This window comes from Dromaius novaehollandiae, chromosome 3 (genome assembly GCF_036370855.1).
Source record: "Dromaius novaehollandiae isolate bDroNov1 chromosome 3, bDroNov1.hap1, whole genome shotgun sequence".
Taxonomy (NCBI): domain Eukaryota; kingdom Metazoa; phylum Chordata; class Aves; order Casuariiformes; family Dromaiidae; genus Dromaius; species Dromaius novaehollandiae.
This window is the reverse complement of record NC_088100.1, coordinates 89,262,370-89,279,190: the sequence shown is the minus strand read 5'-3', so window position 1 is coordinate 89,279,190 and position 16,821 is coordinate 89,262,370. Positions and strand designations below refer to the sequence as shown.

Genomic DNA, 16,821 nt, shown 5'->3' with positions numbered 1-16,821 from the left:
GCAAACCTTTTGTCTCAGAAAAAAATGTCACTTCAAACTTCACTATATTAAGCGGTTAATGATCATCTGTAACATCAAAATATGAAAGTGGTTTGAAACCTGCTCAATAGCAAATACTATGAAAAACTTCATTCTAGTATTATTGTGGTACTGTTATCAACAAATAGTTTATAAACTGCATTTTATTCCCACATATAGTCGTGCAGTGACTCACCTGGAATAAATTCTGCCCTCAAGTTACTCCACTAATTCTGAAGCAACACATTACAGTAATTCGAGCTACTTCTATCTTGTTTTATTTTAAACTGAAGACAGCAGCTGTGCCTTAGCAGTACTATAACCAGGAACTTTTCTTGAGGCAATAACACTTAGTAATGCTATTTCATCATAAAGGTGTTAGCAGCTAAGATCCCTCTTTATTTCGTTCTTCCACTTGCCCATTCTTCTCTGTTTCTAAAAAAGGGGCACACAACACTGCATTCTTCTGGAATCCATCAATTTTACTGTGAACAGCAAATTACTTTTTAATAAAGGCAGGCATTTCATGCATTTTTCTCATATTTTAAGAATCAAAGCTGAATTTTTTTCACTTTGCACAATATTGATATTAAAAACCATCTTGTTCCATACTAGAATGGGAACAAAGCCTTTATGAAAATAAATGTGAAAAAATGCAGAAGATAACAACACTCCAATGATTGGAGCACTTGCTCAGAATACAGAAGAGACCTCAGGTCACGTCTCTGCTCTGCCAGATTCACAGCAGAAGTTTCAACTAATGCTTCAATGCCCAAATGGTGTGTCAGTAATTCCTATGATAAGGGGAGAATCAAACTTTCTCAAAGTTTTCTTAAGAGATACACTGAAGCAGCACCACACTTGCAAAAAGTTCCCATTTTGACAAACAGAACTTGTGAATAAAAACACGACAAACACGTTTCTCAATGTTTCACTTTTTATTGTTTTGTCAGCGCTTCAGGTAATATGAAATTAAGGTGCCCTTGCTACCTGCTTAAAAATGAGTCAGAGGTGCAAGTATGCAATATTTGCTATGAAATAAAGCTATCAAAATAAAATTATGGATGTTGTCCTCTGTTTTCTAATTGAAGTTTAATTATTACATTGAATAGCAGTAGTTTAGTCCCCCACTAGTAACGGAAGCTGCTGGTACAGAAAACATATGATAATTTTTTAAAAAGTTTTTTAATACCAGAAAGCTGGTTCAGACTGGTTCGTTCAAGAACTATTAAAAAAAAAAAAAAGGGACCAACAAATATTTCAAGCATATTTAATTTTTAACACAGAAGTGTCTTGGGGGAAAAAGAGATACAGATAAGTAGAGATCTGTCTCTAGCAGAACAAGCTCAAAATCTTGTTTGGGACAGCACAGAACCTTAAGTAAATGACATTGCCTGTTTTTTCATACAATTTGACCAGTTTATGTTCATTGCTGCAACACCTAAATACATCCTAACCACTTCTCCTTCCTTACTATCCTCAAGCTGCCACAGAAAGAAGTTGAATGATTTACAGGAAAAGTATATGTTGCAGAATTTAACTTGGGGAAAAATGATCAAGTGCAAGCCACCACGCTATAGAGTAGGTTGGTGAACTGCACAGTATGACTTTACAACATTAAATTACCAATTATGTCAGAGCTAATCTTTTGGAAAAAGATAAATTTATTTTCAGAGAACAGGGATAATTTGAGTTTCACCTTTATAAATGTATATTGCAGGCAGATGACACTTCATGAATCATTACTGCTACTGCATTGAGGCTAGCAGAATTCACTAAAAGGGATCCAAGTATTAGTTCTTATATGCAGACTCAGGAACAGCCAAGGTCCTTTACTAACAATGTAGTAAGGCTTGTTCATAGGGATTCAGTTTTCAATCCCAGCAAAACTGTTTTAAACTTTGTAGAGTTCTGTCATGCTCTGAGCCAGCTACTGTCATTCTTCTCTGATATGGCGTTCTAGGTCTCTAGATTTTTCATCAATTTTTGTATATTTTAGCTTTCTGCTTTTTGCTTTAAAACAGCCATCTAGTGTGCACAGCTGGTTTTATGGTATTTCTGCATCAGTTGATTGCATTTATCAACAGCAATACAAAGCAAGGAAGAAAGAATATGGGCAAAGACTTTCAGTTTTCAGGCAAATTTCTCCCTTTCTTCTTCTTCTTATGGCCTCAGATACTTCTGTTCACACATCTGTATTATATTTTAGCAACTTGTTTTCTGTTATTCCCCTCATCACAGATGACTGCTTCTCAATTACTTATTCCAATCATTCTTTGTTTTAATTAATTTTCTTCTATTTTTAAATATTAAATCTATTGTTGAAAGGTATACTTCTGATTTTCTGAACAGGTATGATTCAGTGGCTCCAAGTAACCTTGAAAGACACCAAAGGGACGAGACACACTCATTTCAATTAATACACTTGCAGCGCTACAACACATATGCCTTATGGTCTAGGGCACACACCTAATATGGTAAGACACTGTGTTGAAGCAAACATATGCTATTGATTCACTGAGGAAAGAAACATCTCAGATAAGAATATGTAATAAACATTTACATTTTCCTTATCCAATTTAAAAGATATAAAGGACAAGTAACATCAAAAATTTGCAGAAGCATATTTGTTGAACAGCATATTACTCAAAATGTAAATCCTAGAACTATGTATTAAGCTTCGAAAAACCTAAGTAAATTCTCATGGCAGCAGGCCAAGATCAAGATATTTGGTACTGATGCCAGGATTTCAAATCTTGACACTATATCAAGACACCAAAATTATCTTGCATATGAGCACGAATGATCAAAAACATACTGCCTGAATTTCCGGCTTATATGATTCAGAATTTAGCACAATTTCCACACTGAAACTGTGCACCCCTCTCTATTCTCGCTTCCTCATGTGTTCCACTTCCTACACATCTAATTTAAACACTGAAAAACATAGAGAACATGTAAAATTTAATCTGATTTAGTATTATTAACAATTCTGAAAACAATATTTTAGTGAAATTTAAAAACAGTTAACATGGCAACTAAAATATATATTTCTTATTAGTTCACAGATTAGAACTAATAAAAACTTATTATCTGAAGCAAACTAAACAAAACAAAATATCTAGAAAGTACCTTTAGATTTTTTACTGGAGCCTTTTCTGCTTCTTGGGCTTCTTTTTCCACCTGCCTGTTTTTCCGCAACAGGCTTTTTTTCCAGCTGAGGGTCCACATGGACATTTACAGATCTCCTCTCAGTCTCACTTTCCTTACAGGTTGGGGTACAGTCTCCACTGTCCATATTTTCATTATTATTGATGCTGTCCTGCTCACCCTCATCCTGTCTTCCCATAGCAGTGTTACTACTGGTTAGAACCTCATTCCCATCATGGTCAAGTCGATTCTCATTTTCGTCAGATGAAGAAACCAAATGAGATGCCAAACCTTCCACCCTACAGTCAGCAGGAAGACTGTCCTTTGAGTCTATTTGTAGATCCTTTGGTGGAAATTCTCTGTCATCCATTAGAGCGTTACTTGTTGAACCATTTAATCTTTCTCCAAATATTTTTAGACCTAAAATGTAAAACCAGAAAAAGCAGTTATAGTATAGATTATGGTGGATAAGTAACCTCATGCAATTCCAGCCAATAAAGAAACACATTAGCCAAGTGATATAGCTTAAAAGTATGGGGATATTCTTCAAAACAGTAATCAATTGTCCCACTGCAAATTTTAAAGCAAAGCACATCTACATACAAAATACTTATCTATAAATTTGTATTTTTATCCAATTACCATTGATTCCAGTTACATGACCAATAATTTACCCTTGACCTTCACAACAGTACTCGCAATGTTATGACTGAGAAAACCAGAAAAACAAAAAGACAAACAAGACCTACCACCCCATAAAAATCAATCAGTAAAACAAAAATATTCTTGTTGTATAAGATCATAGCTTTCCTGGGAAAAAAAGGATAGACCAGCAAGGAATAAAAGTAGAGAAACATCCATTTCTGTCACTCATAATATCACTTCAAATATGCAAATCAGTTAATCCTGTTACAAGCATTAGATGCCAGTAGAACCTGTTTATTGACTCAAAATATCATTTTATTTTCAAGAAAACATTCAACATGCCTTCAGTATACATAGAAGCAGATGGTTTGTTAATAAAAAAAAACCCTTATCCACCACCTACTCACAACAGGGGTCACCTTTCCCTTTTTGTGAACATGCAATTCTAATCAACACTGCACTTAGATGCATATTTACAGGAAAAAAAAGGAGTAACTTAGCAGCAGAGTTATGTGGTTCTTTCGGAGGGCTGTTACACTTGTATTAGTTGTGTTTACCTTTAGCTTTTAGAAGCATGGCAATACTGCTTGTTTAATTTAGCAACTATGCTGATGACACACTGCTCCATGTACCTCATATTAGATATATCTGATGTGCTTTAAATAGTAAAGCCAAAAACTGCCAAGCACCTTTGTGTTATAGAAGAACTTAGACATGCATCCTTAAGCAGCTTCTTACCCTTTCCTTCGAAGAAAAAGACATTTTAGAAAACCTGTCTTAACCAGGTCTTCAGTCTTACATTGTGGTATATAACATTGAAATACATGGAATGCATACATACTAAAATGCAAGATGCTGTTTCATTCCACTTGTTAGAATTAATACTGCAGAAAAACAAACAAAAAAAGCCCTGGAGGATAAATAAGGTCCCTTTCATACCCAGGAATATTTTTACATTAAAGATTACCAAAAAGATTTTCCCCAAATTATTTTCCTATGCAACTTCTACAGTTGCTACAAGGACTAGAAGAAAACAAATATGACTCCCATCTTCAAGAAGGGCAAGATGGAACACCAGGGAACTACAGGCCAATCAGTCTCACTTTGATCCCTGGAAGGTGAGGTAGCAAGTAAACCTGGAAACCATTTCCAAACGTATGAAGGACAGGAAGGTGACTGGGAGTAGTCAGCATTGATTTAAGAAGCAGAAAAATCAGGCTTAACCAACCTGATAGCCTTCTATGATGAGATTATTAGCTTCATGGAAGAGGGGAGAGCAGGAGATATTGTTTATCTCAACTTCAGTAATGCTTTCAACACTGTCTCCCAAAACATCCTCATAGACAAGCTGATGAAGTATGGGCTTGACAAGTGGACAGTGAGGTAGACTGAAGACTGGCCGAACTGCCAGGCTCAGAAGGCTGTGATCAGCAGCACGAAGTCCAGCTGGAGGGGTCGACCCTGGGGCCAATATTGTTTAACATCTTCATGAATGACATGGATGATGGGACCAAATGCACCCGCAGCAAGTTTGCGGAGGATAAGAAACTGGGAGTGGCTGATACACCAGAGGGTTATGATGCCATTCAGAGAGGCCTTAAAGGCTGGAGAAATGGGCGAGTGGGAATCATGATGTACAACAGCACAGAAACTATCCTGTGCTCACATGTATTCTGGCTACCACAATTCCTGCTGACCACCTACAGTATCTGTTACCAGGCACAGCCAATAGACACTTTGCAGCATTAAACCTTCTTATTGTCCACTCCTCTTTCCTAACTATTTCCAAGTATGCTGTCCCCCTATGACTGTCCTCTACACCTTTCTCAAAATAAACTTTGTTAGTACTCCTGAAGAGCTTATTTCTAAAACACTTTATTCTTATCACAACATATATATATATATATATATATATATATATATATATATATATATATATATATTTGTGTGCGCGTGCTAATAGCTGTCAGGAAGCATATTAATATCAGTTTTAGTAGCCTATGCCTCCTCAGGAAAAGTTTATTTCTCCTCCACTTAGGCATTCTTAGGTCACTCACTTCATCAAATACTGTCCTGCTGGTTTTACAGGAGCAGCAAAACCTGGGCAGCTACACCTACCCGTAGATAACAGTTCAATCTGCACATGCCCTGTAAAGATAGGAATTGGAAGGGCACAGGCCAGGGAACACTGCAGTGACTGTGTGCCAGGGGATTTTCAAGAGTAATGTTCTTGGACTTCCCAGAAAGCACACAGAGGGTGAGGAGCCATCACCAGCTGGGAAAAGCAAAAGGAAAGTTGGCACCGGATAGGACAACTCCATTTCCACTTCCAGCCAGAACCTGAGCATCAGAAAATTTGTTTAGCTTTTTCAGCCATACCAGGTTAACAAAAAACACTGCCTATCCTGTAAAAGATATCCCCCTTTTCTACAAATGCCAGTCTAGAAGATTAATGAATTGTACACTTGAGTGGGAAATATGCAAATCGTATTTTTTGGCAACTAAATAATAGAAACCCCTTTCTTTGAGCATCAGAAAGATAAAGAAGGGATCTCAATGGGAGGTATTCAAGATAATGTGTCTGTTTATTAGAAGGAAGCTCCTTATTCAAGGACTTTTCACTCAATAAGAGTTAAATATGAAATGAAAGGCTAAGAGGAGGACATAACTTAATCAGACCAGCAAGTTATGTTGATTTATAGATGATAATCATCCTAAATCATAAAAAAATCCCAAACACAATGTTAAATTTGAAAATGCTTGCTTCTTACTCTTCTTAGCATATGAAATAGTAACTACTATCCCTTCCTCAACTCCTATAGATCAGAGGGTACACCAAATAGAAGAGGTTAAAGCTATTTGCCCAAAGCCAAGAAGGGCTTAGTTTTAATAGCAATAATTAAAACAAAACAAAACAAAGCAGGAAGTCCTAACACAACTCTCTATCAAGAGACAACAGTTTGTCCTTTCAATACCAATCACAGGGAAAACAGAAACCTGAATGCATTTGAACACACTGTTTCCTATTAGATTGTGCAAAATGAAGAAAAGATGCTTTTGACAAGTGACATTTTCTCTAGAGGAAGTTAACATTTTGATAGAAAATATTAAGTCATTTCCTTTTAACATCTGTCTAAAACGATAGCCGCTCTCCAGCTGAGACACTGGAGAGCATATGCAGCTAACATAGGTCAACATCTCTTGGTTTATGGTTTTAAACTCTATACTTCTGAGAATAAAAGTAGCCTTTAAAACTATTCCTTTCTACAATCCTTATGACAGCTTACAGAATGAGAATCCAAAAAGAGCCGGTTAAAAAAAGAAATTAGAATCTTGATCTTTTAAAGGCAAACTTTTTTCACTAATTTCAGTCTTGCTATCTGCTTTTGACTTTACCAAGGCACAAGGCAGGTACAGAAGTGCAGCGAAATTCTGTGAGCATGAACTTCAGCTTTGTCTACAAACAGAAGTAGGAACGCTTATTTATAAACAGAAATGGAATTAAAACACTGGTGATTTGAACTATATTTAACAGACCATTAAAATGCTGTTAAAATGATAGTGATTACAGCACAAGTCCAAAATAAAAGGGAAAATACTTTGACAAATGGCAAAAGACAAAGTCCACAGCAAAGAAATAAGCTGTATATTTGTTTGCTTGTAGTCAAGTAGTACATGCATTAAAGCAATATCTTGGTACTCACTTTTGTTTTAAGTAATTCAATTTCAATTTTAAAAAGCCCATGCTCTGCAGTGTTCTCTTGTTTCACATAATTTCAGAGATATTTTTAGTTGCTCTTTTTTGTGTGTGTGTGTAGTACTACACTGCTTTTCTCCTGTCAGTTCTCACTACAGAAACATTACCTTAAAAACAATTGCTTGGACTGTACGCTTAAAAAAAGGTAAGAACTGGAAACTTTCCTGACCTGGCACAGGTCTGAAGAAGGCATAAAATTCAAAGACTGACACTCGGCTGCCCTATCCTGGAAACCAGCTGGGTTTTGTGAATGTTTATAGAATATATAGCATCGTATTTCATTTGCTGATCTCAAAAATATTTCACAGTATGGATCAGAGTCATCATACTATATCTGCTAGCAAAAGGCAAAATGTTTGAACATTCAAGAAGCTCACGGCAAGTCTTTTTTTTTTATTCTACTTGACTGCCTTCATATAGTTCCTATGCCATAGCTACTATTTTCCCTCCCTCATTCTCATGGCACTTAATTATTCCACATTAATTATATAAACTTAAGTTTTTTAATTCTTCTTTGAAAAAGTCAGTTTCCCCGTCAGATCACCTATATTGCTCTACTCAGACTGAATGGGCATTTCAGATTGGTTCTCAGAGTTGATTCTATCCAATCTTTTCATTAACTTTTGTAATGAAACAAAATTATAAAATCTGCAGTTAGGAGCAGTCCTAAGTATTTTTGAAGACTGTATTCATAATTAATTGTAGAAACATAAGTGGTTCAAAAGGAAAAAAATGAAATTCTCTAAGACAAACAGAATATACTGTGTCCGATTTTTTTCTAAAAAATGCATCTGCACCAAATAGGGTATAACCAGTTAGTCTCCTGTTCCACTGGAAAGCATCCCAGAGACAGCAAACAGAAAACTGAACATGAGTCAGTGATTTTTTTTTTTCTGAGATATAGTACAGCAAGGCATAAAGGAATTCATTATGCCCTATCAGAAGCTGATCAATTACCGCCATGCATCTAGTTTTGTGCATAACACATACCAAAAAAGTTGCAAACAAATAAGAACCTAGATCACAGTGTGGTAAAAATTTTAGAAAGGAAAGTCTGTTTTATATTGATACAAAATCTTTTACAAATCAATACAAACTGATGTGAAAACTATAATGGCCATGCAAAATGAAAATGTGCACTGCAAATTATTACTGCAAATTAATTTCTGCATATATGAAAGAATGTTGATCTTATTTAATGAACAATTATTTTTACTTACAAATGAAGATGTACTGCAATGGAGAGGAAGCTCTAGACAACCCAGTAGAGTAGCTACATGGCATAATCCAAGAACAGTAAAGCTACATACAATTTACCATTATCGGTTTACTATCTTGCAGTAAAAATGACAATATCTACTATGCCATTACAAGAACTAATAAGCAGGGAAAATATGTTCTTTTGAGAAAGTACAAGTGTAATTTTTCTACAACTCTTTGCTTCTTCCACTGACATGTAACGCAAAACATCCCTGAAGCAAGTTGCAACATTATCACCAGACTGCTTCAGAGTGCCCTCACCTCATCATAGCCAAGAAGAAAATCAGGGAAAAGTACTAACTGCTGAAGGTGTACTTGACCATTGCACAATTTGCTGCAGAAGAAAGAGACAGCAGATAAAGGGGGTAGGCATTTCATCTAGCTATCATCATCTCACAAGGCCAGACCACTTCCAGCTAGGAGAGTTATGCTCTGCATTGTGTTATATGCACAACACTTGATGGCTGGCATGCTGCGAAAAGGCTGTGTCTAAAGGAGGAAAAAATAATTGTGTGCACAATTTCATTATCCAACTTGACACTCCTGCAGAAAAAATATTACCAAGCTGTTGTGCTGTCTCATAGCATGGACTCAGTAGTGGTTTATCTTATCACAAGATCATCTGATGTGCAATCCCATTACTGGATAGCCTCACTATGAGAGAATCTCATTAACATCCTCCTGATGGTGTTCAGGAGGACCCTATGTTCTTCCTTGAAAGAATGTACTAGGGGTAAAAATACCTTCTTATGTATTTTCTGCTTCCATGTGCCAGATACATGGTTTAGAAGGTCTATCTCTTCACACATGTTAAGTCTGGTATCCTCCAGGAAGCACTCAGAAGCAAGAGTGGTTTATCTAATTTCACTTCACAAAAACATCTGAGCAGGAACAGTTCAGTGGTTTGGCACTTTCTGGCATCAAAATGATATTTCTCAAGTGACAATGACATTTAAAGGCATGATGATCTTTACATTTATAAATAACAGGAATAGTCGAGTTCTGAGAGGAAGTTTCACATGCTATTTTCAGCTCCTAAGTTTCATACTGCTTATTCACAGCTTTAATACACAATGATGAAAATACATAGCCAGACATAATCTACTCTTCCACATTTACTATTACTATAAAAATATGTTTCAGTCACCAGCCAAACCCAAGTGGTTTGTCTGGGAACAAATAATGTCTTTTATTAGAAAACAGACAGAGTTGGGGAAAAATTTTGCATGAAAAAGCTCTTTTTCAGTACTCAAACACTCCTCAGTCTCCCGACTATATTCTAAGACACCTCATACAAGCTTTGGGTTTCAAGCTTTACTAGAACAAATTTCACATTTGGGTACACTGAATGATATGAGAGTAAAATTGGAACTCCTCGTTTAATGTGTTAATTTTTTTGTTACAGTCTGTAGCAAAATTCTCTGGTAACAACTTCAAACATATGAAAAGGCAGAAATGACAGAATACAGTCCCTTGAAAGAGAGCTGCAAGAAGAACCGGGCAATTACCTAAGACCTGCCCATCTGAAGAAACAGAGCATTCAACACTTTCCATTTACTGAGGCTGAATTTCATAATTTATGTCTGAGGGGTGAGCAACTGTAATAGCCCTGATAAATACAAAAAATATTAGCATGGTCAAAATATTTAATTAGCTCCTAAATTACATCAAGGCCAGAAGCAACTACAAATAGAAAAGAAAACTGTCCATAAAATTTATGAAATGATTCTTGTTTGCAAGTATTACATGGTTGTGATCTGTTTGTTATCAAATCTGCAGGTCCAACTGGAAAGCTAACTAAGGTCAGAGCTTGTTGTTACAGAGCTTCAATAACTGTCATTATTAGAAAATAAGAATACTCAGCAGCTCTACAAAAAATGTTCACTAGTTGGTTTTATATTTTAGAAAAGAAGAATGGTCCATGGATATGAGTGATTAAGATCAAATCCTTTCTTTGCTCTGAACTTCCTACACGAAGTTGGTTCTCTTTAACTTTTTGCCCTTTAAACACGAGTGAGAACTCAATCATGTATAAACCAAAACAGGCATATATTAAACAGACCACAGCCCTTAATAAAACTGTGACCACTTAGCCCAGTGCTTAATTTAGCCTTGAGTGCTGTTTTATCTCTTCCCTTTTCAATAAGAAGTTATTAAGGTAGCTCATTTCAGCTCTCACTGTGTAAACAGATGCTGGCTATATGAGCTGTCTCTAATAATTTGCACACACTTTTGAATAAGTCTTGGAGAGGTTTCCTGAAGTGCACAGTTATCAGTTTTTCCTATTAGAATTTGAATATATGTTTGTAATACTCGAACCTGTAAAGAGTCAGAGATCTAACCTGTTTTAATCATTTTTTTGAGAAAACTCTTATTATTAAGACCACTTTAAGTAGTTTCCATTAAAAAAAGCATCTTTCCATTAGAAAAATCCCACACCATTTCAGAAAGACTAGTAAAACTTAGCATCACTACTGTAATAAGAAGACAATACAACTAATTTCACTTAAAACAAACTCAGATAGTTTAAATGATATCAAGACAGAAGGACAATCAGAACCTAAAGGCACACTGAATGATTTGTGTTTCTTTTTTACACCAATTTTGTTGTATTTCAGTGCTAAAACAAAAGATTTTAATAGTCCTCCTTGAGAAAATATAAATCCAGGTAAGAAACTAAGCAGCCACCAAATCCACATTGAATAAAGGGTAACTTCATATGCCAGCTACCTAAAACCCTCCTGGGATCAAATGTGTAAGCTCTGCACCACTTTATTTTACAAAGACATGGATAAAGGAATATGTCAAAATATTACTGAACAATTTACAACCTTCTAAATTTCAGAAGAGCTGCCTCCCAATTTATTTTGCCATTAGTCAACTGTAACACAGTAACAACTGAATGAACAGCAGCCAAACTGTAATGCACGTACAACTGAAATGTTGGTGTACAGTAACAGAACATCATTCCTTGATTTATAGGCTAAAAGCACACAAAATACCAAGTTTAAACCATTAGGAAAGAACCCCCGAAACATACACTACAAATTGCACTAATATTTCAATGACATATTCTTCAAGTGAGCCTAAAAATCTTCCTAGCAAATGCCCATATCACAAAGATACAACACATACTAGGATTAATTTTTTTAATCAAAGTTATTTTTAATTAAGCTTAACCTTCCCCTTAGTGTAATATTAATTTTCCAAACAAAAAAAAAGAATAAAAATTAAATCCATCCTGTAGGTGAACAAAAACAGTTTTAAAGCTCAGATTATCAGGTCATATGTTAGCAATTCAGTTTAGAGAGAAGATGGAGTATGAGAAAAACAGTAGAAAGAACTCCATGCTCCTAAGCAATTATGTTGCTAAAAAGCAAGCTTGTAACACACCAAAATCTGTCTGCACAAATATTGTACACATCATTTCTCCTATATATTTTCCTTATTTTATAGGTCAGCAATTCATTTTCAAAGACATTACAATAATATATTAAGTAGATAAATAAAAAGAGTAAAAAAGATTGCTCTGCATAACACGCTCTTGAGCAAGACGACATTACCAGACTATTCAAGATGAAAAAGATATACACACAAATATGGGCTGAGTGAATGTTAGAGTCAGCAGAGTGCATTGATGTGTACTTATCAGAATTCAATAAAGAGGCATTCTCTGAGAGAAGTAAACAGAAGATGCACTTATTTTAATGTTTTTTTACTCATGTCTACAAACATTTTAATAGGACTTTTTGCATGCACACAAAAAATATTTGCAGTAAATTTAGTACTGATGAAAGATGGCAGATTGATAGCCCTGGAGACTGAGTTGCTCTGTATACACAGAACAGATATAGCACAGAGTGAGAAAGGTTGTACCCCTGCCAGAACGCCTTACAATACACAGCTTATGCAACAGTCTTCACACTAAAAAACTCCTTAGCGTCTCCACTGAAAACATCAAAAATACTGCTGCTCAGTGTTCATTATAAGGCAAGATAGAGGTGTACAATGTTAGTAACATCAGTAAGGACAGAACTCAAGTCACCAACTCATTTAAAAAATGTTTTGTTTGGGGTTTTCTGGTGCTGAATGGCTCCGCTGTCAGCTGTGAACTTTGCTGAAGTGCTTGAAAGTCTGCAAAGTCAGACTGTACCTGGTGTGAAATGCTTTATTTTTAAATACCATGTTATTACAACAGAAAAATAACTAGTGAAGAGTGGTTTAACACAAAGTTTCTTCGAATAACTCACATTAACACGCATGACTACATATCTAGTGCTTAGAAATAATCTCAAAAAACAACTACCTTAATAGTTCCACTTAATTGGTGCCTGAGCACTCCCTAGTGATCTGCAGAATTGATCTAGCCCTTTTTTAAAAGACAGTAACTCCTGATTAATCAGGTTTTCAGTGTTTCCAGTGCCAGGCTGGAAGCTTTCTATGCTGTCATACGGAGCGGGCAGGTTTCCAAGCAACCTAGGACTCTTGCTTTTCCTACTACTAACAGTTTGGCCAAATAACAAAAGAAAACCCCAAACTCCCCAAATGCAAACCTCTAGCCATTTCTCACTGTTGACAGATTGCACATAAAAAAGCAATAACTCAAAGTTTATAGTGGCTTTAATTGCAGTAACGGCTGACTTCACTATAAAGAATGATTTTCATTTAGTAGGCAGATGTCCAACATAACCAACAGGTTGCAAACTTTCTGGATCTCAAACCAGATTGAGGCACAGGATTAAATGTTATTTCAGTCCCTGGAATTTTTATTTTGTGCATTTGCAGGGAAAGGGAAAACAAACGAACAGGACAAACAAATGAGGCTACTCTCTGAATCATTTTCGAAAATAAATCTTCCCAGAGATTATTTCCAAAATTTTTTGTTGTATTTTGCCACCTCCTGAGTGTACAATCCTTATATTTGTGAAGAAAACTCTTCCCCCTCCTCCACTATTTTCCTAGATTACCATCCAAAGTATTATAACAAGATTACTTCAGTACATTGACTAACATCTAAATTAAAATGATAATTCTGTGATATTTTGCATCGCAGCAAGGCACAGAGAAGTTTCTGTTACTTCAAGTGTATAGAAAGTGAATTAATTTTCTTCTCAGTCTCTAAGCTAAGATCCTTAAGTGATTCTTTCAGCTCATTTTCTGAACATCAGTTCTGTTCTAAGCTTTTTTTTTTAAGTTACATCAAAGATGCTTTTTGGTAACAGGTGAACCTTTCAATATGTGCATAATTTAAAAAAAGAACAATCAATATTAAAAGTAAATTTTATGGGTAAATTTTACAGTGATTTAATAGTAAGATGGGATATAGTGAATAAAATGGAAAGATAAAGAGTTAAGTTTCCGAAACAATGAGGAGCTAACAAATTTAATCCGTGTTCTGAGCCAGACAGCAGAATCTAATGACAAGTCCCACTACCATGACAAGAAAAATTATGATTCTGCACATTTCTATTCACATATTCACATTTTGTGCAGGAGAGTACTTCTACTGAATTTGTATGTAAAATGAAATACAGACACAAGAGTTTAAAAAACTGAGATCAAGGTGTATGTACTAATGCAATTTTCCCCCTTACTTAGCAGTACTTAGCAACATTTACTATTGCTAAGTGCTTAATACATAGCAAAATAACACTAAAACTCTAACGTTTAAATATTAACTTTAAAAATAAACTTTAAATGAGCCCTATAAAATAAAACTAAATACAAAAGACATTTAGAACCATGGAGAAGAAAAACATCTTTACTCATCTCTTTGACCTAAACACAGAAATAGCACTTTTGGTCCAAACATAGGCCGGAATCCAATCAAAGAGGTAACCTTTTTGTTTTTTTAAAATAAATTGTTGGTTAGAAGGAAACAATAACTTCAGAGCACCCAACAATGAACTTAAATTACAAAGACACCTTCACGAGGTAAAACTATAAATTCGAACATTTGCATGTGGCAATAGCTGGATTAAACTTGAAAATCCATGCCATGTAATCAGCTGTTAACTTACAAATAACCCCAACCTGCATGTTTAAATGTCCTTGGGATACACGTTACTGTATTAGAAAACTTCCTGCACTTTAGTTTCTAAATAAAAAATGTACAAAACTTACGATCTTCCTAAGGCTTCAACACTTTCTCAAGGATAATGACCAAATGTGAAAGAGGTAGTTCTTTATGCACATAAGGTTCAGTACACAAATATTTGGAAGGCTCTTCTTCTAGGAGAAATAACGAGAATAATAAATCTATCCTTGAGAGATCCACAGTTCAATACAGTCAAGTGTTATGCTAAAGTAAATGCAAATGTGAATAAAAAATGTATCATTTCTAGTCTATGAAGAATATCAGGGCGTGCCTTTCAGCCTTACCCAGCCAACACTCCACTGAATAATCTCAAGTACTCTGAGGAGCAGCCCATTCAAAGAAAATCTTAACACTCCCGAGTGCTGTAACTGGCAACAAAAGTTTCCAGAATGCTTTAATAAACCTTAAAATATATGGGATACAAAATGGTAATATAGTAACTATTTTTCTAACCTTTCTATGGCCATAATTTACTGATAAACTTTGTAAGGGATGCTAAATTAGGGCATTACTAAACATTTTCTCAAGGAAAAACCAAGCTCTTCTTGATCTTCTAAAAGTCCTAAGAATTACTGAACTATCAGACTACTTAATTAGAGAGGAAAAAAAGCTATTTAAAACATAAAAGTCCAGTTTAAAAATGAATTGAGGTCTATCCCATCATCCAGCTGAACACTCTGCCCATTTCCCTTAAGACACAAGGAAGACTATTACAATACTCAGTATAAAAGAGCATGGTATTTAAAAATAAATCACAGATATAAAGAACAGCTTCATGCAACAAGGCTTTTGCAATCTTTACTAAATTTGACCCAGCCCCTCTTCACATTACATGCAGTTATAGCAAGCAGAAAATAAAAAAATCCACGATTTTATTTGTGTCCCAGGCTCTGTTTAAAACATGTATGTTAAATTAAATTAAAAAGTGTAATTTTGTAAGCGGTCTAGTGTTAATTTTCTATTTTACAAATAGGGAAAAAAGACATGAGAAATTAAGTGACTTAATCAAAATCATACGGAGAGTCTGCTTTTGAGGCATTGATTTGAGGACCACACTGTGACTGCCAGATCACTCTTACATTCTGCCTAAATAACACATGAAGCGGAGAAAGGCGTTTTGGAGGACTCTCTCCCCCCTTCCCTAGACCTCCATCGCACAGTGGTCACTCTCCTACCACTGACAGTTTTAGCATCATAACACCAAAGGAAGAACTCTAGTCATTCCAAGTTTCACCGAACTTGAATATATTTTTAGGATGGCTCTAAAGTTGTTTCTTATTAAGGCATCACAGAAATAATTGATAGGACAGTATCACTGCTACTGAACTACCACATTCTGGCTTTACATAAAGAATAATTGCACAAAAGTATCAGGCAGGAACAGGCCAACAACTGATTTTGCAGCAGATTTGCCAGGGCAGGATCCTGCACCCGCTGAAGGCAGTGAGGATGATACAAAGGACCAAGTCCTGAAGTGACTATTTAGCAGCAGACGCAAAGATCAAAGAATACCACGAAACGCGGAGACAAACCTGAGACTAAGTATGTAGCTCCTGGGACTTTAACAAACAAACAACCAAACAGAAATCGCTCCACCAGAGACCAGCAAAGCATTTCTCGAGGGAAGAAGCAGTCTCTCCAGAATGCGGACTTTCACACACGGAGGGGGGAAGTGTTTTATCCCTAGGATTTGCGGAAGCGCCCTTTCCCGACACGGGCAGGCAGCTCGCCCCGGAGTCGGACCCGGGACCCCGCTCACGGACCAGCGCTTCCCGCGGCAGGCGGCCGTCGCCCCCGTCCCAGCGGCACCTGCCGTCCCAGCGGCCGCAAGCGCAGCCCGCCCGGTCGCCGCGCAGCCCCGCCGCCTCCCGCCAGCGCGGCCCCGCCGCCCACC

The 16,821-nt window shown here is 36.2% G+C and overlaps 1 protein-coding gene across 5 annotated transcripts in view; it reads right to left on the bottom strand.

The window, feature by feature from the left end:
- CNST (consortin, connexin sorting protein) overlaps nt 1–16,821 on the bottom strand; it is a 54,299-nt gene that overhangs the window by 36,917 nt on the left and 561 nt on the right. For 2 of the 5 annotated variants that reach the window (XM_026102610.2, XM_026102607.2), the window contains exons 1-2: nt 16,460–16,564; nt 3,151–3,588 (exon numbers count right to left, since the gene is read on the bottom strand). In XM_026102610.2, coding sequence (XP_025958395.2) covers nt 3,151–3,588; nt 16,460–16,541 — 520 coding nt within the window. In that variant the 5' untranslated portion in view covers nt 16,542–16,564. Of the gene's footprint in view, nt 1–3,150; nt 3,589–16,459; nt 16,569–16,821 lie in introns of those variants that run through there. The other 3 variants (XM_026102609.2, XM_026102608.2, XM_064509420.1) reach the window with 3 other exon arrangements.